The sequence below is a fragment of the Ornithorhynchus anatinus genome, chromosome 3, assembly GCF_004115215.2.
Source record: "Ornithorhynchus anatinus isolate Pmale09 chromosome 3, mOrnAna1.pri.v4, whole genome shotgun sequence".
Lineage (NCBI taxonomy): Eukaryota > Metazoa > Chordata > Mammalia > Monotremata > Ornithorhynchidae > Ornithorhynchus > Ornithorhynchus anatinus.
Window position 1 is genome coordinate 3,347,641 of NC_041730.1, and position 27,702 is coordinate 3,375,342.

Consider the following 27,702-nt stretch of genomic DNA (forward strand, 5'->3'; position numbering starts at 1 on the left):
TCCCCCGCCCCGGCCAAGGCGGCCAGACGGAACTCGGGCGGTGGGAGCCCAGGAGAAATCAGGCAACGGGCCAACCGGCGGCTTAGAGGGCCTCCCCCCCCGCCCCCTTCGCTTCCATTTCATGAATAATAATAACGATGGTATCTGTTAAGCACTTATTATGTACCAAGCACTATTCTAAGCGCTGGGGTAATAATAATGTTGGTATCTGTTAAGCGCTTAGTAGGTGCCGAGCACTGTTCTAAGAGCTGGGGGAGATACAGGGTCATCGGGTCGTCCCACGGGAGGCTCACAGTTAATCCCCATTTGACAGATGAGGGAACTGAGGCACAGGGAAGTGAAGTGACTTGCCCACAGTCACACAGGTGACAAGGGGCAGAGCCGGGATTCGAACCCATGACCTCTGACTCCCAAGCCCGGGCTCTTGCCACTGAGCCCCGCTGCTTCTCGCCATCAATAATAATAATGATGGTATTTGTATTTGGTAGATACAAGGTAATCAGATTGTCCCACGTGGGGTTCATAATCTCCATCCCCATTTTACAGATGAGGTAACTGAGGCCTAGAGAAGCGAAGTGTCTTGCCCAAGGTCACACGTCCTCTGACTGCCAAGCCCAGGCTCCTTCCGCTGAGCCCCGCTGCTTCTCTGTGCTTCTCGCCATCAATAATAATAACGATGGTATTTGTTAAGCGCTCACTATGTGCCAGGCACCGTACTAAGCGCTGGACTGTACCAAGTGCTAATTGCGGTGTTGATTAGCTGATGACCATGTACGGAGCGCTGTGCTAAGCGCTGGGGGAGGGAACAATCCCATCAGGCCGGACCCAGTCCCTGACCCACACGAGGCTCGCGGTCTAAGCAGGAGGGGGAAACGGGCACTGAATCCTCACTTTACACGGGAGGAAACTGAAGCCCAGAGAAGTGAAGTGACTTGCCCAAGGTCACGCAGCAGACAGGTGGCGGAGCCAGGATTAGAACCCGGGTCCTTCTGCCTCATAGGCCCGGGTTCTCGCCATTAAGTCCCTCCCCCCAACACACACCGCCGCCAGCCGCCCTCCGCCCAGGGAAGGTGGCGAGGAAGATGACAGATCTCTCCATTAACCGGGCCGGCGAGGACTGTCGGAAGACAGACCGTTGACAGAAAGATAGACCCGCTGTGGGCAAGGATTGTCTCTATCTGTTGCCGAATTGTACTTTCCAAGCGCTTAGCACAGTGCTCTGCACACAGTAAGCGCTCAATAAATACGATTGAACGAATGAATGGACACGTGACAGACAGACAGACGACAGGCCGGAATATGAGCGCCTATCTGTCGATCCGTGTTTACGGACGTGTCCATGCGTGCACATCTGTGTGTGTATGTGTGAACATGTGCACGCATCAGTGTATATTTGCCCGTGCGAGTGTAAATCTGCATAGGATAATAACAATGGTATTTGTTAAGTGCTGACTATGTGCCAGGCACCGTACTAAGCGCTGGGGTGGAGGCAAGTGAATCGGGGTGGACAGAGTCCCTGTCCCACATAAGGCTCACATTCTCTAGCCCCATTTTACAGAGGAGGGAACTGGGACCCAGAGAAGTGAAGTGACCCGCCCAAGGTCACACAGCAGACCAGTGGCAAAGCCGGCATTAGAACCCATGACTTTCTGACTCCCAGGCCCGGGCTCCAGCCACTAGGCCACGCTGCTTCTCAGTGCGGAGTTCCGGGGTGTGCGTAGCTGCGTATAATAAGTGTAATAATAATGACGACGGTATTTGTTAAGCGCTTCCTATGTGCCGAGCACCGTCCCAAGCGCCGGGGGCGATACAAGCAAATTGGGTTGGGCCCAGTCCCTGTCTCATGTGGGGCTCACGGTCCCAATGCCCATTTTCCAGATGAGGTCACTGAGGCCCAGAGAAGTGAAGTGACCCGCCCAAGTCCCCACAGCCGACAAGTGGTGGAGACGGGATTAGAACCCAGGACCTCCTGACAGCCAGGCCGGTCACTTCGCCTCTCTGGGGCTCGGATTCCTCAGCTGGAAAATGAGCATTAAAATCCCTCCTCTCCCTCCCCCCTCCGATGGTGAAACCCTTGGTGGAGCAGGGACGGTGCCCAACCTGGTGGTCCCGTGTCTACCCTAGCGCTTAGCACACAGTAAGTGCGGTTCGGATGCCACTGTCATTATCAGGATCAGGGCGAGCCGCTTCGCCGAAAGCACTTGAGAAGGGTGAAGGAGAGGAGGGGGGAATGAAGGGGAGGGAGGGGGCAGCTAGTAGGACGGGGGGGTGGGGAGCAGTCCCCGGTGGGCCCGCGGACCCCAAGGGACAGAGACCACAAATCGGAGACAGAGGGCAGGCCGGGGGCAGAGGAGTCGTCGGACGGGGGCCTGATGGATCCATCCATCCATCCATCCATCCATCCATCCATCCATCCATCCATCCATTCATCCATCCATCCACGAATGGATGGATGAAACTTGGTAAGAGATGCCTCCCCTAAGGGGCTTGGGAGGGGCAGAGGCAGGAGGGGGAGACAGGAGGAGAGACAGGAGGGAGGGAAGGAGAGGAGGGGGAGGAAAGAAGAAAGGGAGGCAGGGGAGAGAGAGGAGGAAAAGAAGAAGGGAGAGGAAAGAGGAGAAAGAGGAAGGGGAAGAAGGATGGGAGAGAGGAGGAAGGGGAGGAGGGGAAGGGAAGGGAAGAGGAGAAAGGAGGGGAAGCAGGAGAGAGGAGAAAGGGAAGGGAAGGACGGGGAGAAGAGAAGAGAAAGAGGAAGGGGAGGCAGGATGGGAGAGAGGAGAAAGGGAAAAGGAGAAGGGGGAGGAAAGAGGAGAAAGAGGAAAGGGAAGAAGGACAGGGAGAGAAGGGGAGGGGAGGAGGGGAAGGGAAGAGGAAAAAGAGGAGAGAGGAGGAAGGGAAGGGGGAAAGGGGGAGGAAAGAGGAAAAAGGAAGGGGAGGAAGGACGGGAGAGAGAAGGAAAGGGAGGGAAGGAGGGGGAGGCCGCACGGGAGAGAGAGGAGGAAGGGAAGGGGAGAACGGGGAGGAAAGAGGAGAAAGGAAGGGAGGCAGGAGAGAGGAGGAAGGGAAGGGAAGGAGGGGGAGGAAAGAAGAGAAAGAGAAAGGTAAAGGCAGGAGAAGGAGGAGAACTAAGGGGAAGAGAGAAAGAAATGGGGCGGACTCTCCCTCTCCCAATCTCCCTTCTTCGTCCCCTCCCTCCCTCCTTCCCTCTGTCCATCCCCGCCAGAGGGGAGGGGGAGGGGGGATGTCCAGACCCCAGAGGTGCCATCTCCCCCTCTGAGGGGCCATCCCGCCCACCCCACCCCCGCCCAGAGGTGCCCGTGCAGGCAGACCGGCAGGCATCCTCCACCAGAGGGGACCATCTCTGTCCCACCCCACCCCCCCCCCCCATTGAAGAGATCGGAGACTTCCTCCTCAAATAAGAATAGGAACCGTAGTATTTGTTAAGCGTTTACTACGTGTCAGGTCCTGTTCTAAGAGCTGGGGTAGATACGAGATGATCGGGTCGGACGCGGTCCCCGTCTTAATCCCCATTTTCCAGATAAGGGAACTGAGGCATGGAGAAGTGAAGTGACTTGCCCAAGGTCACAGAGCACACAGGCGGCAGAGCCGGAATTAGAACTCAGATCTTTCTGACTCCCCGGCCCCGGGCTCTCTCCACCGGACCACGCCGCTTCATCAAATGTGCTGCTCGGTGGACCGAGTGCGGGGCTGGGAGCCAGGGGACGTGGGTTCTGACCCCGGCTCTGCCCCTGGCCGGCTGGGTAACCTTGGGCAAGTCACTCGACCTCTCTGGGCCTCGGTTTCCTCCTCTGCGAAATGGGGGTGAGACGGCGGCTCTCCCTCCCGCTTAGACTGGGGAGCCCCGCGCTAGACGGGGACTGTATCCCACCTGAGTCCCCTGCATCCGCCCCAGCGTTGAGCACAGGGCCATGGCATAAGGGCTAGAACCCGGGCCCGGGAGTCAGCAGGACCTGGGTTCTAATCCCAGCTCCCCCACTTGTCCGCTGTGTGACCCTGGGCCAGTCCCTTTCTCCGTGCCTCAGTTCCTCATCTGTAAAATGGAGATGGAGACCGTGAGCCCCACGTGAGCCCCAACCGTTAATGAATTGTACATCGCCTCGATTCTATTTAGTCGCCATCGTTTTTACGAGACGTTCTTCCCCTCGACTCTATCTATCGCCGTCGTTCTCGTCGGTCCGTCTCCCCCGATTAGACCGTGAGCCCGTCAGACGGCGGGGACCGTCTCTATCTGTCGCCGACCTGTTCATTCCAAGCGCTTAGTACAGTGCTCTGCACATAGGAAGCGCTCAATAAATACTATTGAATGAACGAATGAACGTGGGACAGGGATCGCGTCCAACTCGATTTGCTCGTAGCCACCCCAGCGCTTAGTTCGGTGCCTGGCCAATAGTAAGCGCTTAACACATGCCATCATCATCATTATTTATTATCTACCCCAGCGCTTAGTACGGCGCCTGACACATAGTAAGCACTTAATAGCACAATAATAATAGGAGTAATGCCTAAGGTCCCAGGTACTCACAGACACACACCCATGTACATAAGCAGACACGCCCACCGGACAAAAAGAGCCCGGGCTTGGGAGTCGGAGGATGTGGGGTCTAATCCCAGCTCCGCCACCTCTCCGCTCTGTGACCTTGGGCCCTTCACTTCTCTGTGCCTCAGTTACCTCACCTGCAAAATGGGGATGAAGACCGTGAGCCCCACTTGGGACAACCTGATCACCTTGTATCTACCCCAGCGCTTAGGACAGTGCCGGGCCCATAAGTAAGTGCTTAACAAATACTATTATTATAATCATTGTCATTATAGGTGAACCCCCAGACACACACGTGCACACACATTCGCACCTGTGTACACACCCCCCCCCCTGCAGCCAGCGAAGCAATCTGTCCCTCTGGTTCTCGGGTCCAGGGAGCTCGGTCCCACAGGACGGACCTTTGGCCGTCGGGGGTGGGATGACCCGGACCCGGACCCCTCCGTCCCCGGGTTGGCACGGAATTAGCCAGTGGGAAGGGGGATGGGGGGAGAGAGAGAGAGAAGGAGGAAGGAGGGGAGGGGATTTGTGCCTCAGCCCCTCTGGGGTTCATTGCTCCCTCGGCTGGAGAGGGAACAGTGCTCAGCGCTCATTGCTCCGGAAGGATGTCTACCCGCGCTTTAATTGCAAAATCAAAGACAACGGCGCAGCCCCTCCCCATCTCCCATCAAGGTCCTGTCAGCCCTGGTTTAAAAATAGAAGCGGAGAGAGGGAGGGGAGCGGAAACCCTGCCCACCCCCCATCCCACCCCGTGACCCCCTCACGGGGACCCCGATGTCTGCGGGGAGTCTCTGGGGGAGGGGGGGTCACTGCGGGGGTCTGCGGCTTTAGTGATTTGGGCCAAGCGGGAGATGGCCCGGATTCTCCTGGGTGGCCGGCAATGCCCGGGCCGGGCGTCGTCGCCGGGCCCCCTCCCTCCACCCATTCGGGGGTCTCCGGAGGCCTGGACCTGTAGACCGGACCCCGGAGCGCTGGATCAACTGGACACTGCTCAGACCCATTGGGGGGGGGGGGGGATAAAAGGGGAGGGGGCCTGAATAGGAGGGGGAGAGGAAAAGAGAGAGAGAGAGAGAAAGGGGTTCAGTGCTCCTTCGGCCGGAGGGGTGGGGGGCGTCTGTTCTTCCCCCCTCCCCGCCCCACAGCACTTACGTCCATATCTGTCACTTATTTATTTCTATTCGGGTTCGTCTCCCCCCCTCTAGACTGTGAGCTCACGGAGGGCAGGGATTGTCACCGTTTATCGCTGTATGGTCCTCTCCCAAGCGCTTAGTACAGTGCTCTGCACACAGGAAGCGCTCAATACGATTGAGCCACCGGCGACGACAGGGCCCCCCCCCCGCCCCGTGGGAGCCCCACGTGGGACGGGGACCGTGTCCGACCCGATTTGCTCGTATAATCAGGTGCCAGGCACCGTTCTAAGCGCTGGGGTAAGATACAAGCCAATCAGTTGGGACACAGTCCCTGACCCGTATGGGGCTCACAGTCTTCATCCCCATTTTGCAGATGAGGGAACAGAGACCCAGGGCAGTATTTGCTTGGATCCATCCCAGCGCTTAGTACAGCGCCAGGGACATAGTAAGCGCTTAATAGTAATGATTCCCGCTCTGCGTTTCCTGGGGGGCGGCCTGTCCTCTGCCCCCTCCGTCTTCAGCGGCTCTTGGTGGCCGTTCGTGCTCTGCATTGCCCCCTTCTTCAGTGCCCTCCCACCCCCCTCTGCGGTGGTCGACGCTCACTGTTATTTTTATGATATTTGTCAAGCGCTGACTATGTGCCAGGCACTGTACTAAGCGCCGGGGGTGGGTACAAGCCAACTGGGTTGGGTACAGTCCCTATCCCACATAGAGCTCACAGTCTCACTCCCCATTTTCCAGATGAGGGAACTGAGGCCCAGAGAAGTGAAGCGACTTGTCCAAGGTCACACGGCTGACAAGTGGCAAAGGCTGGATTGGAACCCACGACCTTCTCACTCCCAGGCCCGGGCTCTATCCATCCCCGATTAGACCGTGAGTCCGTCACTGGGCAGGGATGGGCGTGGCTCAGTGGAAAGAGCACGGTCTTGGGAGTCAGAGGTCATGGGTTCGTATCCCAGCTCTGCCACTTGTCAGCTGTGTGACAGTGAGCGTGTCGCTTCGCTTCTCTGGGCCTCAGTTCCCTCATCTGTAAAATGCGGGACCGTGTGCGTGGCTCAGTGGAAAGAGCACGGGCTTTGGAGTCAGAGGTCATGGGTTCGAATCCCAGCTCCACCACTTGTCAGCTATGTGACTCTGGGCAAGTCACTTAACTTCTCTGTGCCTCAGTTACTTCATCTGTAAAATGGGGATTAAGACCGTGAGTCTCACGGGGGACCACCTGATTCCCTTGTGTCTCCCCGAGCGCTTAGAACAGTGCTCTGCACATAGTAAGCGCTTAACAAATACCAACATTATTATAATTATTAAAATGGGGATGAAGACCGGGAGCCGTGACGTGGGCCAACCTGATGACCCTGTATCTCCCCCAGCGCTTAGAACAGTGCTCTGCACATAGTCAGCACTCAATAAATACGATTGAATGAATGAGACTACGCTGCCTCTCTGTGTAGCGCCCCCTGGCGGCCGGCTCTGCTGCGTAGCTCCCCCACCCTCCAGCGCAGCTCCCCCACCCTCCAGCGCCCCCTGGTGGCCAGCCCTGCACTCCCGCTCTCCGGCGCCCCCTAGCGGCCTGTCCTGCCGTGCAGCCGTCCCGCCCCGGTCCTCCGGCGCCCTCCGGTGGCCAATGCTGCTTCCTGCAACAGCTTCATCCCGACCCCAGGGTCACAATAATAAGAATAATCATGGTATTTGTTAGGCGCTTACTAGGTGCCGAGCACTGTTCTAAGCGCTGGGGTAGATACAAGGTCACAATAATAAGAATAATTATGGTGTTTGTTAAGCGCTTACTATGTGCCGAGCACCGTTCTAAGCGCTGGGGTAGACACTAGGTCACCAGGTGGTCCCGTGAGAGGCTCACAGTCTTCATCCCCATTTTCCAGATGAGTAACTGAGGCCCAGAGAAGTGAAGTAATTTGCCCAAAGTCACGCAGCTGACGAGCGGCGGATCCGGGATTAGAACCCATGACCTCTGACTCCCAAGCCCGGGCTCTTGCTACTGAGCCACTCTGCTTCTCCGTGACTCACCGTCCTAAAAAGCCTCAGTAAGGGGCAAAAAGCCAACCTCCCTCCTGTCCCCCTCAAAGACCCCAACTCAGAACCGCTCGGCCACAGCCCGGCTCGGCCTGGCTCCGCAGGCCCCACCGCTCGTTCGGATTTATTGAGAGCTCACTGTGTGCAGAGCACTGGACTGAGCAGTCAGGAGAGGACGATAGAATAATCAACAGACACGTTCCCTGGCCCCATCCAGCTTACGGTCAAGAGGGGAGCTCTGGGGGGCGCTTATTAGGGGCAGCTTTGCCTTCCAGTAGCAACCCGGGCCCACTGTGGGCAGGGATTGTCTCTCTTTAATGCTGAATTATACTCTCCCAATCGCTTAGAACAGTGTTCTGCACACAGTAAGCACTCAATAAATACAATTGAATGAATGAATTTTAGTTTTTTTAATGGCTCTTTGTGACAGGCACCGTACTGAGCTCGTTGTGGGCAGGGATTGTCACTGTTTATTGTTGTATTGTACTTTCCCAAGTGCTTAGTACAGTATTCTGCACACAGTAAGCGCCCAGTAAGTATGATTGAACGAATGAATGTAAATTAATCAGGTTGGACCCAATCCATGTCCCGCGGGGGGCTCACCATCTTAATCCCCGTTTTACAGATGAGGGAGCTGAGGCCCAGAGAAGTGAAGTGCTTGGCCCGAGGTCACACAGCAGATAAGTGGCAGAGCAAGGAATAGAACCCAGGCCCTGGGCTCTATCCATTAGGCCACACTGCCTCGAGGGTCTTGCTTGACCCTCTTCTCCCCCCTCTCCCTCTGCTCCTCCCCCTCTCCCGTCCCATCCCCTCAGCCCCGTACTCGTCCGCTCATCTGTATATATCTTCATCACCCTATTTATTTTGTTCACGAGATGTACATCCCCTTGATTCTATTTATTTGCCATTATTTTAACGAGATGTTCTTCCCCTCGATTCTATTTATTGCCATTGTTCTTGTCTGTCTCCCCCGCTTAGACCGTAAGCCCGTCAAAGGGCAGGGACCGTCTCTGTTATCGATTTGTACATTCCAGGGGCTTAGTCCAGTGCTCTGCACATAGTAAGTGCTCAATAAATACTATTGAATGAATAAATGAATGATTGATGTTCAAAGTCCCTTTCTCCCCACTCCTGGAGACCCTCTAGGGGTTGCCCATCCACCTCCGCCTCAAACAGAAACTCCTCACCGTCAGCAGCTTTAAAGGCCTCCATCTGGTCGCCCCCGCCTACCTCACCCCGCTGCTCTCCTACTCCAACCATGCCCGCACACTTTACTCCTCTAGTGCCAGCTTCCTCCCCATGCCCCGATGGCGACTATCTCGCCGCCGACCTCTCGCCCACGTCCTCCCCGTAGCCTGGAACTCCCTCCCCGTCCGTATCTGACAGACCACCCCTCTCCCCACCTTCAAAGCCTTATTAAGGTCACATCTCCTCCAGGAGGCCTCCCCCGATGAAGCCCTCTCTTCTGCGGCTTTTCTCCCTTTGGCATCACCTATAAACGCTTGGATCTGTGCCCTTTGGGCATTTGATATTCACCCCGCCCCCGCGGCACTCACATCCGTATCTATAAATTATACTTTATAAATTATTTATCGATAGTAACGTCTGTCTCCCCCTCTAGACGGTAAACTCGTCGTGGGCGGAGAACCTAATCTGCCAACTCTGTTGCAGTGTCCTCTCCTGACCGTTTAAGTCCAGTGTTCTGCACATAGTAAGCGCTCAATAAATTCATTCACTCAATCGTATTTATCGAGCGCTTACTGTGTGCAGGGCACCGGACTAAGCGCTTGGAAAGTACAATTCGGCAACAGATGGGGACCATCCCTCCCCAGCAACGGGCTCACGGTCTAGAAGGGGGGAGACAGACACAAAAGAAAACAAATAGGCATCAAAAATAATCATCGATAATAATCAATAAATCCAACTGATCGCATGAGCGACAAATACCACTGATTGATGGATGGATTCTTGCATCCTTTCCCGGAAATCCTCCCACTTCAAACCCGCCAGACCTTCCCCTTAATGACCGGTTTTGGTTTTCAGCGCTCCTATCTACTCCCTTCCATTTCACGCTCGTTGTAGGCAGGGAACGTGTCTGTTCATCATTCTGCTCTCCTCTCCTAAGCGCTTAGTCCAGTGCTCTGCACACAGTAAGCGCTCAATAAATACGACTGAATGAATCTATCAAAGACCAGGCTGTGTGTGCGCGCGTCAATCCGGCCTCCCCTAAAGAGTCTTCACGGCAGACTCTGCAGCTTTCACTTCTATTGTAATAACTGTGATGTAGTGCTCTGCACAGAGTGAGCACTCAATAAATACCATGGATCGATTGACTGATATTTGTTAGGTGCTCACTAAGTGCCAGGCACTGTACTAAGCACTGGGGTGGATAGAAGTAAATCGAGTGGGACACAGTCCCTTTCCCTCATGGGGCTCACGGTCTCGATCTCCATTTTACAGATGAGGGAACTGAGGAACAGGGAAGTGAAGTGACTGGCCCAAGGTCACACAGCCGACAAGTGGCGGAGCCGGGATTAGAACCCACCACCTTCTGACTCCCAGGCTGTGTTCTATCCACTGTGCCGTGCTGCTTCTACTGCATGTTCACCAGTGTCCAGGGCAGCCCCCGGCCCAAGGCTGGTATCCAATACAACCCTCAGGTGCCCAGCACGGCCCCTGCCCACAGCAGGTGCCCTGTACAGCTCCAGTACAGATTCATTCACGCACTCATTCACTCCATCGGATTTATTGCGCACGTACTGTGTGCAGAGCACTGTACGAAGCGCTGGGGAAAGGACAATAGAATAATAAACGGTGACATTCCCTGCCCACGATTAGTTCACCGCCGGGATCCCGGGGCGCTCCTTGCTCCAGCCTCAGTTTCCCCAAGCGGCGGAGGGACGCGCCGGGCCTGGTGGGCAGACCGGGCGGTAGAGATGACGGGGAAGCTGGCGCCGAGCCAGCCACCCCCCGCCTCGGCTCGGACCCTCGTCTGCCACCTCGGGCCCTGGGGGAGGCGGGAACTCACCCGCTGCACTCCCGCTCCCTCCCCGGAGCTCAAGCCGCCTCGCCGATCCCCGCGTCCGCTCACCCTCGCACCCGACCCCACCGTGGAGTCCCCGGCTCCACAGCCCAGACACCCAACTCCGGCTTCCACCACCCCCGGGGACACCTCGGCTTAGAAGGGTCACCGGGCTCGGAGCGCCGTCTGCGGCTGAGGGCACTGAGCACCGACCGGGTGGACACCGTACCAGGTGACCGGGGTCAGGTGAGCACTGGACCAGGTGACCGGGATAGGTGAGCACTGGACCAGGTGGGCGAATGAGCACCGGATTAGTATTATGGTATCTGTTAAGCACTGACTATGTGCCAAGCACCTTTCTAAGCGCTGGGGGAGATACGAGGTAATCCGGTTGTCCCACATGAGGCTCACACTCTTAATCGCCGTTTTACAGATGAGGGACTGAGGGCCAGAGAAATGAAGTGATTTGCCCAAGGTCACCCAGCAGACAAATGGCGGGGCAGGGATTAGAACCCAAGACCTCTGACTCCCAAGCCCGGGCTTTTGCCACTGGGCCATGCTGCTTCCCAGATGATGGGGGGGGGGGGGGTAGATTTTCTCCTTCCCCAATCCCAGTTGGAACCAGCAGGCAGGGCTAGGAGCGGGACAACATCCCTTGGAGCAGGGGGTTTGCTGGGATGACCCCAAATGGCTCATTAACTCTCTAACGAGCTTTGACCTCACGGCCTTTAGTAAGCCCTTAAGGCATTTACGAATCAAGCGCGTCATTTATACCCCATGGGCAGAGCGCTTATTACAGTGTTCCGCACACATTAGGCACTCAGTAAATACCCCTTGGGCCTCAGTGTCCTGCGCGACCGTGTCCTCCCCTCCCTCTCGACTCCCTGTGCTCAGCCAAGTGCTGAGCCCCTAGTAACCCCTCAAAACCACCACCGTGATCATAATCATCTATTGGATGGTCCTCTCCCAAGCGCTCAGCACAGGGCTTAGCCCCAGTAACCCCCAACATCACAAGAATCGCTGTATTAAGGGCTTACCACCCACCGTACTTAAGCACTGGGGTGAACAGAAGCAAATCGAGTGGGACGCAGCCATTCGATCGTATTTACCGAGCACTTACTGTGTGCAGAGCACTGTACTAAGCGCTTGGAGAGTACGATTCGGCAACAAAGAGAGACAATCCCTACCCAACAACGGGCTCGCAGTCTTGGATTGTCCTCTCCCAACACTCAGCACAGTGCTTAGCCCCTAGTAACTCCTTGATATCCCCACCACCATAATCACCTATTGGATCGTCCTCTCCCAATAATAATAACAATTATGGTATCTGTAAGCGCTTACTATGTGCCAGGCACCGGACTAAGCTTTGGGGTGGATACAAGCAAATCGGGTCGGAAAGAGTCCCCGTCCCCCGTGGGGCTCTCGGTCCCCATTCCCATTTTCCAGATGAGGTCACTGAGGCCCAGAGAAGTAAAGCAACTTGCCCAAGGTCACAGAGCAGACAAGTGGCAGAGCCGGGATTAGAACCCACGACCTTCCGTCTCCCAGGCCCGGGCCCTATCCACTATGCCACGCCGCTTCAAGGGCTCAACACAGTGCTCAGCCCCTAGCAGCCCCTTAGTACAGTGCTCTGCACACAGTTAATGCTCAATAAAAGCTATTAAATAATATACCACCAACCACCATCACCACCTATTGGATCGTCCTCCCCCAAGCGCTCGGCACAGTGCTTAGCCCCTCGAAACCCCTTAATCCCACCGCCTATCGGATCGTCCCCTAAGCGCTCAGCCCCTCGTCACCCCTTAATACCACCACCACCATCTATCGGATCGTCCTCTCCCAAGCGCTCAGCACAGTGCTTAGGCCCCAGGAACCCCTTAATACCACCACCATCTATCGGATCGTCCTCTCCCCAGCGCTCAGCACAGCGCTCAGCCCCTCTTAACCCCTTAATCTTACCCCCACCCCCCGCCATCTATTGGACCGTCCTCTCCCATGCGCTCAGCCCAGCGTTCAGCCCCTAGGAACTCCTTAATACCACCACCACCTATCGGATCGTCCTCTCCCAAGTGCTCAGCCCAGCGCTCGGCCCCTCGTCACCCCTTAATACCACCACCACCTATCGGATCGCCCTCTCCCAAGTGCTCAGCACAGTGCTTAGGCCCAACTTAACCCCTTAATACCACCACCACCTATCGGATCGCCCTCTCCCAAGCGCTCAGCACAGTGCTTAGGCCCCTCTTAACCCCTTAATACCACCACCACCTATCGGATCATCCTCTCCCAAGCGCTCAGCACAGCGCTCGGCCCCTCGTCACCCCTTAATACCACCACCATCTATCGGATCGTCCTCTCCCCAGCGCTCAGCACAGCGCTCGGCCCCTCTTAACCCCTTAATCTTACCCCCACCCCCCGCCATCTATTGGACCGTCCTCTCCCATGCGCTCAGCCCAGCGTTCAGCCCCTAGGAACTCCTTAATACCACCACCACCTATCGGATCGTCCTCTCCCAAGTGCTCAGCCCAGCGCTCGGCCCCTCGTCACCCCTTAATACCACCACCACCTATCGGATCGCCCTCTCCCAAGCGCTCAGCACAGTGCTTAGGCCCCTCTTAACCCCTTAATACCACCACCACCTATCGGATCGCCCTCTCCCAAGCGCTCAGCACAGCGCTGGGCCCCCCGTCACCCCTCAATACCACCCCAGCGGCACCTCCCGGCCGGTCCCGTCCCAAGCGCCCAGCCCCCCTTAACCCCTTAATCCCCCTGGCCGCCCCCGCCCTCCTCCTCCTGCCCCCGCCCCCCGGGGTCCGGCCCCCCCACCACTGACCCAGAAGAGGAGGTTGAAGAGAAACATGAGATACTTGATGCAATGCAGACAGGTGCGGGCCATGCTGCACCTCTTGAGCTCTAGGAGGAAGATGAAGGAGAGGTCCAGGTAGAAGACGACCAGCTTGTTCCCGCGGGGGGCGGGCCGGGGGCAGCGGCGGCCGGAGGGCGGCGGGGAGGAGAAGGCCGGGGGGCTGCGCCCCTTGCTGTCGGGCGACGGGCTCCGGCGGTAGGGGGTCTCCTCCGTGCTGGACCGCCGCATGGTGTCCCCGGCGGGGTGGGGGGTGACCCCCGGCCTGCGCGCCGCGGGGTGGCCGGGGCGGCCGGGGGGTCCGGGGGGTCCGGGGGTCCGGTGGGTCCGGGGTGGGAGGGGGGTCCTGGACCCGGCCCGCCCCCCGCCCCGCCGCCAATCAGGGCCCGCGAGGCCCCGCGCGCCCAATCGCCACCGCCCTGACGCACGGCAGCCCCCCGCCCCCGACCATCCCCCGCCCCAACGCCCACCTCCCACTTCTTAAAAACCTCCTCCCCTCCTCCCCGGTCCCCTCCTCTCTGCTCCCATCCCTGCTTCTGCCCTCCCTCCTTCTCCATCCCTGCTTCCCTCGCCCCCTCCTTCCTTTCCTATCCCTGCTTCCCTCCTCCTTGCTCCCTTCTCTCCTGTCTGCTCCCATCCCTGCTTCTCTCCTCCCTCCTCCCCATCCCTACTTCCCTCGCCCCTCCCTCCCTCCTTCCCCATCCCTGCTTCCTTCCCTCCTCTCTGCTCCATCCCTGCGTCCCTCTCCCCTCCACCCCTCCTCTCTGCTCCCATTCCTACTTCTCTCCTCCCTCCTCCCCATCCCTACTTCCCTCGCCCCTCCTCCCCATCCCTACTTCCCTCGCCCCTCCTCCCCTCCCTCCTTCCCCATCCCTGCTTCCTTCTTCCCTGCTCCCTTCCCTCCTCTCCCATCCCTGCTTCTCTCCTCCCTCCTCCCTTCCCTCCTTGCTTCTCCCCTCCCCCATCCCTGCTCCCCTCTCTCCTCCCTTCTTTCCTCCCTCCTCCCCCCTCCTCCCTTCTCCCCGTTCTTCTCTCTCTTCCCTCCTCCCTCCTCCCCCACTTCTACAAAAACGTTCAGGACATGTCACCCCGCTCCTCAAAAACTCCAGTGGTTGTCCATCCATCTCCACATCAAATAAAAACTCCTCACCCTCAGCTTTAAAGCCCTCCATCCTCCTACCTCACCTCCCTTCTCTCCTCCTCCATCCCAGCCCGCACACTCCGCTCCTCTGCCGCGCTAACCTTCTCCCTGGGCCTCCATCTCGCCTGTCTCGCCGCTGACCTCTGGCCCACGTCCTGCCTCTGGCCTGGAACGCACCCCCTCCCAAATCCCACAGGCAACGACGGTCCCCCCACTTTCAAGCCTTATTGAAGGCCCATCTCCTCCGAGAGGCCTTCCCAGACGAAGCCCCGCTTTTCCTCACCTCCCACTCCCTTCTGCATCGCCCTGACTTGCTCCCTTTGTTCTCCCCACGCCCCCCACCCCCAGTCCCACAACACTTCTGTCTATATCTGTCATTTTATTTATTTGTATTCATGCCAGTCTCCCCACCTCTAGACTAACTCGTTATGGGCAGCGAATGTGTTTGTTTATCGTTGTATGGTCCTCTGCCGAGCAAGTGCAGTGCTCTGCACACAGTAAGCACTCAGTAAGTACGATTGAATGAATTGATTAATTAATCCCTGCTCTCCTCCCTCCTCCCCTCTCTTCCTCCCTCATCCCAGATCCCCTCCCTCCTCTCCTCTCTTCCTCCCTCATCCCAGATCCCCTCCCTCCTCTCCCCCGCCACCTCGTTTCCCTTCTCCTCGTGTCTCTGCCCGGACCAGGGAGCGGGTAGAGGGTACAGAGGGAAGCTGGGGGCGGGGAATGGGAGGAGGGGGTTTGGGTGGTCCCTGGATCTCTACCCGCTTTAGCTTTCCCGGGTCCTGGTCCCCTAATGGAGAGGAAACCAGAACTCCAGTGTTCAGAGGGAGCGGGGTCAGGCTGTTCGCTGGGGACAAGGAGGTGGGGGACGCACGTGGCCGGCGATGTTCGGCCTTAAACTCTCAAAGATCACCCACCCCCCAGCCCCAGATCCATCCATAATCTGTGAAAACTCCTTGAGGCTCTACAAACTCTGTTGTATTGGGCTTAAATCCAGTGTTCTGCACACAGTAAATGCTCAATAAATACCACTGATTGATTATTAGCTGAGGCCAGGGATCGTGTCTACCGACAGTATTGTAGGATCCTTTCCGGAGCGCTCAGTACGGTACACCGCCTACAGTGAGCGCTCAATAAAAACCATGGACGGATTGCCCCCTTCCACGACCATGGCTGGAGGAGGAGGGTGGGGGGCTACTGGGAACTTGGAACTGGAAGATTTTTGGGGTGGGGGTGAGGCTGGGGCCAAAGGGTGGGGAAGAGGAGAGGATAGGCGGTCCGGGGGGAAGCCCCTCATCTCCCCATCTCCTCCACCCCGCCGCTGATGCTGCCTGCCCCTTCTTCTCCCAGTCGGCCAGAGCCCTTCGGTGCTCTTAAATGGGGGGGAGAGGGGTCCTCACTTCCACCCCACGGACCGCGGTGAGTCTGGACTGCCCGGTCCACCCCGAACAGAGCCCGGTCCAGCCCGCAGCCTGACTCTAGAAGCTCATTGGGGGCAGGGGATGTACCCATTTACTGTTCTATTGTCCTCTCCCAAGTGCTCAGTACAGTGCTCTGCACCCAGTAAGGGCTCAATAAATACGACTGGCCGAATGAATGGGGAGGGGGTGCCCAGCTCGGTCCCCTCCAGTAGCTCCTGCCTTTCGGCCCAGCAGACGCAGTCAGAGGTCACCTTGGTGGGACTGAGGAGGGGATGAGGGGATGGGGAAGGAAGCAAGAAGACCAGTTTCCCCAAGAGCTGGGCGGCCAGACAAGTGATTCGTAAATGAGATGCAAAACGGAATGCTAATCCACGCTCGTTCTTGACGCAAGTCCTCGGGATTGGGCAGGGCCGCGCCATCGGGGGGATGGGCGGAGCGGGGAAAGGAGAATAATAGTAATAGTAATATTTATAGTACTTGTTTAGCGCTTACTCTGTGCCAGGCACTGTACTACCTCATCTGTAAAATGGGGATGAAGAGTGTGAGCCCTATGTGGGACAACCTGATTACCTTCTGTCTACCCCAATGCTTAGAACAGTGCTTGGAACATAGTAAGCGCTTAACAAATACCAATGTTATTACTATTATTACTAAGTGTTGGGGTGGATCCAAGCAAATCGGGTTGGACACAGTCCCTGTCCCCTGTGGGGCTCACAGTCTCCATCCCCATTTTACAGATGAGGTCACTGAGGGCCAGAGAAGTGAAGTGGCTTGCCCACGGTCACACAGCAGACAGGTGGCAGAGCCGGGATTAGAACCCACGACTTGAGAAGCCCTCTAGACTGGGAGCTCGCTGTGGGCAGGGAATGTGTCTGTTATATTGTTCTACCGTCCTCTCCCAAGCGCTTAGTCCAATGCTCCGCACACAGTAAGCGCTTAACAAATCCCATAATTATTATTATTTATCATTATTCTCGGGGCCTCAGTTCCCTCATCTGTAAAAAATGGTGATCGAGACCGCGAGCCCTACATGGGACAGGGACTGCGTCCAACCTTATTTGCCTGTATCCACCCCAGCGCCCGGTACAGTGCCCGGCACATAGCAAGCGCTTAACAAATGCCACAATTATTATCGTTATTATTATTATTATTATTACCCCTGCCCCGGCCCGGGCCCAGTTCTGGTCCCTGCAGAGGAGCTGTAGCCTGGACGGAGGAAGGAGAAATGGCAGGAGCCGAGAACTCCAAACCCCCAAGCCGGCCCTCCCGACTGACCCCAAACTGGGACAGGCTGGGGAGAGGAGGGGGACGGAGGGGGTGAGGAGGAGGATGGAGGGGAAATGGGGGAGGAGGAGGAGCAGCAGGGAGCAGGGGGAAAGACCCCCAGACTGTGTCCGTCTCCCCGAGCCTGGATTTCCCGAGTCAAGGCTGCAGGGGCCCGGAGCAGCTCGGTTCCGCCTCTCCGGGGGTTGTGGTCCCGGCCCGACCCCTGCCCACCCCGCAGCGGGGAACCCCAGGCCTGAGCTCCGGCAGACTCCACCGGGGACCCCCCATCAACACGCACACCATACATACACGTACACCCAAAAACCCACATTCACACGTATTAACTCGGTGGGGCACACACAAAGGCAAACAGACCCCTTCCCCAACATTGCCGGCCTCTCCCTGGGGGCCGTGGACTCCTGGAGCACAGCCGGAGGACGCGAGGGGCGGAGCGGAGACGAGAAGAATCCAGCAGAGGACATCAAGGCAGGAATAAATAAATCTACAGCAACCAGGCCAGAAGCTGGACTAGGTGGATCTGTAGACAAAGGGCAGGTCTGGGTCGGTGAGGGGAGAGTCAGGGTGTGGGATGGTCTGTGCTGGGTCACTGGGGGGCAAGTCAGGGATGGAGAGGGGGGAATTGGCGGTGTTGGACGGTCCGTTCTGGGTCACTGGGGGAGAGTCAGGGATGGAGAGGGGAGAGTCGGGGGGTCGGACTGTCCATCCTGGGTCACTGGGGGCGGGTTGGGGATGGAGAGGGGAGAGTCGGGGGGTTGGAATGTCCATCCTGGGTCACTGGGGAGAGTCAGGGGTGTGGGATGGTCAATTTCTAACCATGAAGGCAGATGTGTCCAGGGCCGCTCAGGAGGGGAGGAGTTAGTGGAGGCCCAGTCCCTGTAGGTCCATGCAACACTTATGGAATTGTACTTTCCAAGCACTCAGTACAGTGCCCTGCACCCAGAACGCGCTCAGTAAAAACGATTGAATGAACATATGCAAATGTGCCACTACTTCTGCAAATCCACAGAAGAGGACAAGAGTAATGAGGACGAGAGAAGCGGCGGAAAGAGGTCGGGCCCGGGAGTCAGAGGAGCTGGGTTCTAATCCCGGCTCTGCCGAATGTCTGCTAGGTGACCTGGGCAAGTCACTTTACTTCTCTGTGCCTCAGTTATCTCATGGGGATTAAATCCTACCTCCTACTACTTAGCCTGGGAGCCCCATGTGGAACAGGGACTGTGTCCAATCTGATTAACTTGGATCTACCCCAGTGCTTAGAACAGTGCTTGGCACATAGTAAATGCTTAACAAATACCATCATTATTATTAATTATTATCAGGCAACAGGCCCAGATGGGAGGAGGAGGTGGCACACAGTAAGCGCTTAACAAGTATATGTCTTAGTAGATAGAGCCCGGACCTACGAGTCTGAAGGACCTGGGTTCGTTCATGCATTTAATCGTGTTTATTGAGCGCTTACTGTGTGCAGAGCACTGGACTAAGCGCTTGGAAAGCACAATTCAGCAACAAATAGAGACAATCCCCGCCCACAACGGGTTTACAGTCTAGAATGGGGGAGGGTCTAATCCCAGCTCCGCCACAGGTCTGCTGTGTGACCTTGGGCAAGTCACTGAACTTCTCAATGCCTCAGCTATCTCATCTTTAAAAAATGGCAACAGAAGAATGTGAGCCCCACTGTGGGACAGGGACTGTGTCCAATAGTGGAAAGAGCCCAGGCTTGGGAGTCAGAGGTTGTGGGTTCTAATCCCAGCTCCACCACATGTCAGCTGGGTGGCTTGGGGCAAGTCACTTAACTTCCCTTTGCCTCAGTTACCTCATCTGTAAAATGGGGATTAAGACGGTGAGCCCAAGAAGGACAACCTGATTACCTTGTATCACCCCCAGTGCTTGACACATAGTAAGCGCTTAACAAATTCCATTATTATTATTATTATCTGATTAACTTGCATCTACTCCAACGCTTCACACAATGCTTCTTCTAGACTGTGAGCCCACTGTTGGGTAGGGATTGTCTCTATCTGCTGCCAAACTGTCCTTTCCAAGCGCTTAGTCCAATGCTGTGCACACAGTAAGCGCTCAATAAATACGACTGAATGAATGAATGACAAGTACTATCATTATGTTGTTGTTATACTGTCCTCGTCTCAAACATTTAGTACAGTGCTCCACACACGGGGGGCACTTAATATGTCCTGGGCCTGCAAAGTGGGGAGGGGGCCCAGCCTTCTCATCCCCCGAGTCCCTGGTCATTTGGTCATTCGGTCAGTCAGTCGGGCCGTCAGCCATTCCACCGCTCCTCCCGCCCTTCGGTTTTATGAATGAAGGCTACCGACCTCTTAGTTTGTTGTGTTTTTTTTTAATGAAACACATTGGTGTGTTTCCCGAGCTGAGGGGAGGGGGGACGGGGGCTGTGGTTGCCAGGGAAACTCTCGCCTCCCTCTCCAGCCCAGGAAATTGACTTGACCTTGGAGTCCTGTCAGAGAGGGGCTGCGGTCAGTGGCAATTAGCATCACCTCGGAGAGCCTGGCTTCCTGATGGGAAAATGGGGCTGGGGATGGGGGGCCTGGAGACACCCCCGCTCCGCTCGTGTACACACACACACACACACACACCCCACCGGTCTCCCCTCACAGGGAGCTGCAGGGCTCTTCCCCAGCCTAAGCCCCCTTGCACCAGGCCCCAGGTTCACCCCACTCTGCCCTACTGGCATCCCCCTTCCTAGGATCCTGGACCGGTCCTATGACCCCCCCACGGACCCCCACCTGACGGACCCCCAGATGTCCACGGCAGGCTAGGGCCGGAGCAGCAGGGCTACACAGAGACGTGCAATCTTTCCCCCAGTGACTCAGCACGGACCATCCCACACCCCCGACTCTCCCCTCTCCATCCCTGACTCTCCCCCAGTGACCCAGCATGGACCACCAACACCGCTGACTCTCCTCCCTCCATCCCTGACTCTCCCCCAGTGACCTAGCACTGAGCACTCGACACCCCTGACTCTCCCCTCTCCATCCCTCACTCTCCCCTTTCCATCCCTAATTCTCCCCCGAGTGACCCAACACGGATCATCCAACCCCCCGATTCTCCCCTTTCCAACCCTGATTCTCCTCTCTCCATCCCCGCCTCTCCTCCAGTGACCCAGCCCAGAGACTGAACCCTGGATCTCCCTCTGCCCCGCCTGTATTTCCGGCTGCACCATTAGGCTGGATCCGGTCGATGGATATTGATATCCTGGGGCCGGCCGAGCCGGAAGCCCGAGCGAGGGATCGGAAACCCCATCGCGAGGGAGGATTCCCCTTCTACAGCCGCTCTTGCGCTCTGTCGGGGTCCCCTCCGACGGGCCTTCCGTCAGAGCCGCTGCTAACGTGGTCGGTTTGAGCCCCTTGAGGGCAGTTCCATCAGGCCGGTCTCACTGCCCTGGGTCTCGGGGACTCTCTGAGCTCTGTTCACAGCTGTCGTTTATTTCTATTCCTGTCTGTCTCCCCCTCTAGAGTGTCAGTTCGTCGTGGGCAGGGAATGTGTCTGTTTATTGTTCTATTGTCCACTGCCAAGAGCTCAGTATACTGTTCTGCACTCAGTAAACGCTCAAGAAATAGGACTGACCGGCTGACTGTCCGAACCTCGTTCTTCCACCTCAATTTCCCAGGTCCCCCGGATCCCTGCTTGCTTTTCCCGGCCTCTGAGCTCTGCCCCTCCTTCTTCCACCTCCGTTTTCCATGTCCCCTGGATCCCTGCTCACTTTTCCCTACCTCTGAGCTCAATGGGGCAAAGACAGACCACGACTCGACGCCCTGCTCGTCATCATCATCATCAGTGGTATTTATTAAGTGCTTACTGGGTGTTGAGCACTGTACTATGCACTTGAGAGAGTACAAACAACAGAGGTGCCAGCCACATTCTCTGCCCACAGTGAGCTTAGAATCTAGAAGGGGAGACAGACATTAATATATGTAAATAACTTCTAATATATAATTTAAAGATATGTTCATAAGTGCTGTGGGGTTTCTCCTACTTAGGGAGTTGGGGTCTATCAATCAATCGATGGTATTTACTGAGCACTTATTATATGGAGAGCAGTGTACTGAGCACTTGGGAGCGTACAACGGAATTAGCAGACACGTTCCCTGCCCATGATGAGCTAACAGTCTAGACCACTTCCTAGGAAGCAGCGTGGCTTCGTGGATAGAGCCCGGGCCTGGGAGTCAGAAGGACCTGGGTTCCAAACCCGGATCTGCCACTTACCTGCTGTGTGCCCTTGGCCGAGTCACTTCACTGTGACCGGCACTCAGTACAGTGCACGGCGCTTACTATGGTGCCTGGCACATAGTAAGTGCTTTACAAATACCGTAATTATCGTTATGATTATTCTTAGAGCTTCAGTTACCTCATCTGTTAAAAGGGGATTGAGACCGAGAGTCCCTTATGGGACAGGAACTGTGTCCCGCCTGATTATCTTGTATCTACCCTAGCGCTTAGAACAGTGTTTGACACCCAGTAAGCGCTTAACAAATACCATCATTATTCCCTCCATGAGGTCCTCTTGCCTCTGCTGGACTCGCCCAAATCAACCTGGACGACGCTCCTGTCCCACGCGGGGCCCACGGTCTTAATCTCCGTTTTGCAGATGAGGTAACTGAGGCCCAGAGAAGTGAACCGACTCACCCCAGGTCACACGGCAAACAAGGGGCAGAGCCGGGATTAGAACCCAGGCCTTCCGATCCCCAGGACTGGGCTCTAGCCATCTAAGCGACGCCGCGATCTCCAGAGCGGTGAATCCCCTGCCTCTCCGTCCCCCGCTCACTTCTGGTCAGGAGTGAGGGGGTCGTAGGACCCCCGCCTCGTCCATCCGGGGCAGAGCCCCCGGCCCCCCCTCCGGGTACCTGGAGTCCGATAGAGGTGGGGGTGGGCTCAGCTCTGCCTGGTCACAGCAGTCTCACGTCCAGGCGGCGGGAGGGCCAGAGGAAGTGGCCGCCCTGTAGGAAGGAACCAAGAGGGAGGGGGTCAGACCGTTTCCTGCCATGCAGGGGAGGGAGGGTGATCTGGGGTTTGGGGAGGAGTCTGGGGGCCGGGCAGTCCGGAGCTCAGAAGAATAAACAGCAAAAACCAGATGTTTCTCCCTCCTTGGGCTCACGGTCTTAATCCCCGTTTTCCAGAGAATAACCATAATAATTACGGTACTTGTTAAGCGCTTACTATGTGCCAAGCACTGCTCTAAGGGCTGGGGTAGACTCAAGTTAGGTCGGACACAGTCCCTGTCCCACATGGGGCTCACGCTCTTAATCCCTATTTTAAAAATGAGGGGATTGAGGCCCAGAGAAGTGAAGTGACTTTCCCAAGGTCACACAGCAGACAAGTGGCAGAGCCAGGATTAGAACCCAGGTCCTTCTGACTCCTAGGTCTTTGGATGTTTCTCTTTTTTATTATTATTATTAGCATTAGTATTATTATTGTATTTGTTAAGAGCTTACTATGTGTCAAGCACTGTTCTAAGCACTGGGGATGATACAAAAAAAAATTGATGGCACTTGTTAAGCGCTTATTATGTGCAAAGCACTATTCTAAGCGCTGGGGAGGATACAAGGTGATCAGGTTGCCCCACTTGGGGCTCACAGTCTTAATCCCCATTTTATAGATGAGGTAACTGAGGCCCAGAGAAGTTAAGTGACCTGCCCGAAGTCACACAGCTGACAAGTGGCGGAGCCGGGATTTGAACCCATGGCCTCTGACTCCCAAGCCCGGGCTCGTTCCACTGAGCCACGCTGCTTCTCAAGTTAGTCAGGTTGGTTACAGACCCTGTCCTACAAAGGGCTCACAGTTTAAGTAGGAGGGAGGCGAGATACTGAATCGCTATTTTAATAATAATAATAATGTTGGCATTTGTTAAGCGCTTACTATGTGCGGAGCACTGTTCTAAGCACTGGGGTAGATACAAGGTAATCAGGTTGTCCCACGTGAGGCTCACGGTCTTAATCCCCATTTTACAGATGAGGGTCACTGAGGCCCAGAGAAGTGAATTGACTTGCCCACAGGCACACAGCTGCCAAGTGGCCGAGCCGGGATTCGAACCCATGACCTCTGACTCCCAAGCCCGGGCTCTTTCCACTGAGCCACGCTGCTTCTCAAGTTGGGTTAGCTACAGACCCTGTCCTACAAAGGGTTCACAGTCTAAGCAGGAGGGAGACGAGGTACCGAATCCCCATTTTACAGTTGAAGAAACTGAGGTAGTGAAGTGACTTGGCCACTTGGAGCTGGGCTGGGTGGGGGCAGGAAGATGGAGGGACGGCGGGGGCAGAAGGGACAGAGCGGCTGGGGGAGGAGTCGGAATCAAGGGGGCAGTCCAAAGGGAAAGAATTTTTAGGTGAAAAAGCAGCGTGGCCTAGTGGCTAGAGCCCGGGAGTCAGAAGGACCTGAGTTCTAACCCTGTCTCCGCCACTTGTCTGCTGTGTGGCCTTGGGCGAGCCATTTCACTTCTCTGGGCCTCAGTTCCCTCACCTGGCATTAAGACCAGGAGCCCTGTGTGGGACGGGGACTGTGTCCGACCCAATTTCCTTGCCCCCACCGACTAGTACGGTGCTTAGCACATAGTAAGCGTTTAACAAATGCCACAGTTATTATTATTACTTCTTCCTGCCTGAGTTCCCTCACCTCACTGGGGGTTAAGACGGTGAGCGCGGTATGGATCGTGGGCTGTATCCAACCCAACTGCCTTGTGCTCTTAGTAGGCCTGGCACGTAGTAAGCACTTAACAAACACCATAAAAAAAATTGATAAACCATCCTAGACGGGGCAGGGGCCAGACCGGGGCCCGGGGATCCGGGCCAGGGGCTGCAGGGGAGGAGGCAGGAGAGGCCGGGGTCTCCCACCTCACCTTCCGAACGCGGAACTCCCAGGGGAGCGGGGGAGGGACGGGCTCGTCCGGGAGGCTGGAAGTGGGGCCGGGCAGCTTCGGGGGGCCGCCGCCGAGCCGTTGGGAAAATCCCCAGAACGTCAAGTGACTGGGAAGGGGCTGCCTTGGGAAAGAGGGAAGGGACTTCCAGAGACAAAGACTCCTGGATTATTGGTGTCTCACCCACCCCCGACTCTCCCCTCTCATCAGGACATCCCTGCCTCTCCCCCACCCCGTGACCCAGCACGGACCATCCCACACCCCTGACTCTCCCCACTTCATCCCTGACTCGACTATCTCGCTGCTGACCCCAGGCCCACGTCTCTGCCTCCTCAGATCCGACAGAAAATGATTCTCCCCCTACTTCGGAGTCTTACCGGAGGGCCATCTCCTTCAAGAGGCCTTCCCCGACTCCGCTCTCCTTTCCCCTTCTCCAGGGCACTGACTTGCTCCCTTTATTCATCACCCCTCCCAGCCCCACACCATATATATATATATATATATATATATATATGTGACAGATATATTTATTTTTATTATATATATAACATAGTCTTGATTCTATTTATTGTTATTGTTCTTGTCTGTCCGTCTCCCCCAATTGGACTGTAAGGCCGTCAAAGGGCAGGGACTGTCTCTATCTGTTACCGATTTTTCCATTCCAAGCACTTAGTACAGTGCTCTGCACATAGTAAGCGCTCAATAAATACTATTGAATGAATGAATGAATAATATATATCTGAATGAATATATATGAATATGAATAAATATGAATATATATATATATCTGTCATTTATTTATTTATGCTAATGTCTGTCTCCCCCAACCCCCCGCCCCAGACCGTAAGCTCATCGTGAGCAGGGAATTTGTCTTTCTATGGTTATATTGTACTCTCCCAAGTGTCTAGTTCAGAGCTTTGTGCGTAGTAAGCCGTAAGCCCGTCAATGGGCAGGGACTGTCTCTATCTGTTGCCGATTTGCCCATTCCAAGCGCTTAGTACAGTGCTCTGCACATAGTAAGTGCTCAATAAATACTATTTAATGAATGAATGAATAGTAAGCGCTCAATAAATATGACTGACTGATTGACTGACTCTCCCCAGTGACCCAGCACGGACCATCCAACACCCCCGACTCTCCCCTCTCCATCCCTGACTCTCCCCCAGTGACCTGGGGACACCAGCCCCATCGCCCCCATGGTCAGAACCACGGGGGACAGGCCCCATCCTCTCCCCGTGCCTACCGGACCTTTGCCACCAGAAGGCTCTGCACACCTTAATAATAATAATAATAATAGTAATAATAATGATAACTGGTATTTGTTCACCACTTACTGTGTGCCAGGCACTGTACTAAGCGCTGGGGTGGATCCAAGCAAATCGGGTTGGACACAGTCCCTGTCCCACGTGGGGTTCACAATCTCCATCCCCATTTTCCAGATGAGGGAATTGAGGCCCAGAGAAATGAAGCGACTTGCCCAGGGTCACACAGCAGACACGTACACAGCCGCTTGTCAGCTGTGTGACCTGGAGCAAGTCACTTCACTTCTCTGGGCCTCAGTGACCTCATCTGCAAAATGGCGATGGAGACTGTGAGCCTACGTGGGACAACCTGATGACCCTGTATCTACCCCGGTGCTTAGAACAGGACTTGGCACATAGGAAGTGCTTAACAAATACCAACATTATTATTATTATTATTATTATTATTAGAGAAGCAGCGTGGCTCAGTGGAAAGAGCCCGGGCTTGGGAGTCAGAGGTCATGGGTTCGAATCCCTGCTCTGCCACTTGTCAGCTGACTGTGGGCAAGTCACTTCACTTCTCTGTGCCTCAGTTCCCTCATCTGTAAAATGGGGATAAACTATGAGCCTCACGTGGGACAACCCGATTACCCTGTATCTCCCCCAGCGCTTAGAACAGTGCTCTGCACATAGTAAGTGCTTAACAAATACCAACATTATTATTATTATTATTATTAGAAGAGTGCTCCGTACATAGTAAGCGCTTAACATGGCTCAGTGGAACAAGCCTGGGCTTGGGAGTCAGAGGTCACGGGTTCGAGTCCCGGCTCTTCCCCTTGTCAGCTGTGTGACTGTGGGCAAGTCACTTCACTTCTCTGAGCCTCCGTTCTCTCATCTGTCGAATGGGGATGAAGACTGGGAGCCTCACGTGGGCCAACCTGATGACCCCGTATCTCCCCCAGCGCTTGGAACAGTGCTCTGCACGTAGTAGGCGCTTAACAAATACCAACATGAATTAACGAAGTAGCAGAGGCGGGATTAGGCTCAGAGCTTCTCAACCAGCAGAGGGCGCCGCGCTTCCCAGCCACCAGCGGGCGTTGCGTTTTCCAACCAGCAGAGGGCGCCGCGCTCCCGCCTCCTGGGCGGCGGGGCACAAAACCGGAGCTCCCGCACCACCTGGTGGCGAGTGTGGGGGCTGCGTCCCCCGGCCGGGCCTTGGCTCGGTGCAGAGAGGCTGAGCTGCTTCCAGTGCATAAGCACCTCTCTGGGCAGCGGCCAAGGGGTGGGGGAGCCCGTCTGCACCCGGAGAGGGGCACAGAGAAGAGCAGGGGGTCTCCAGTCCGCCTGCTGCCCCTCCAGGACTCTCCTTCCACGTCCACCAAGGGCCCGCAGGTGTTAAATGATGCCGACGAGAGCTATGAGCCTCGGTTTAACCCAGTCCAGGCCCTCCTCCCTCCCCTGATTTAATAATAATAATAATGTTGGTGTTTTTTAAGCGCTTACTATGTGCAGAGCACTGTTCTAAGCACCGGGAGAAATACAGGTTAAACAAGATGTCCCACGTGAGGCTCACAGTTAATCCCCGTTTTACAGATGAGGTAACTGAGGCACAGAGAAGTGACTTGCCCACTGTCACACAGCTGACAAGTGGCAGAGCCGGGATTCGAACCCATGACTTCTGACTCCCAAGCCTGGGCTCTTTCCACTGAGCCTCGCTGCTCATCTCCTCCCTGAACTCCCCTTGGTAATAATAATAATAATGTTGGTATTTGTTAAGCCCTTACTATGTGCAGAGCACTGCTCTAAGCGCTGGGGGAGATACAGGGTCACCAGGTTTGTCCCCCGTGAGGCTCACGGTCTTCATCCCCATTTTGCAGATGAGGGAACTGAGGCCCTGTCCCACGTGGGGCTCACGGTCTCGATCCCCGTTTTACAGATGAGGTAACTGAGCCCAGAGAATAATAGTAATAATAATGATGATGGTATTTGTTAAGCGCTTACTACATGTCAGGCACTGTTCTAAGCACAGAGAAGTGAAGTGACTTGCTCAAGGCCACCCAGCAGACAAGTGGTGGAGCCAGGATTAAAACCCATGACCTTCTGACTCCCAAAGCCATGCTGTATC

General features: G+C 55.9%; 1 protein-coding gene across 5 annotated transcripts in view; it reads right to left on the bottom strand.

Moving 5' to 3' along the window:
• Nucleotides 1–27,702, bottom strand: part of LOC100087856 (tetraspanin-4) — a 63,481-nt gene that overhangs the window by 16,030 nt on the left and 19,749 nt on the right. For 3 of the 5 annotated variants that reach the window (XM_029059427.2, XM_029059425.2, XM_029059426.2), the window contains 2 exons: nucleotides 22,331–22,423; nucleotides 13,572–13,651 (listed from right to left, as the gene is read on the bottom strand). In XM_029059427.2, coding sequence (XP_028915260.1) covers nucleotides 13,572–13,634 — 63 coding nt within the window. In that variant the 5' untranslated portion in view covers nucleotides 13,635–13,651; nucleotides 22,331–22,423. Of the gene's footprint in view, nucleotides 1–13,571; nucleotides 13,848–22,330; nucleotides 22,424–27,702 lie in introns of those variants that run through there. The other 2 variants (XM_029059428.2, XM_039911344.1) reach the window with 2 other exon arrangements.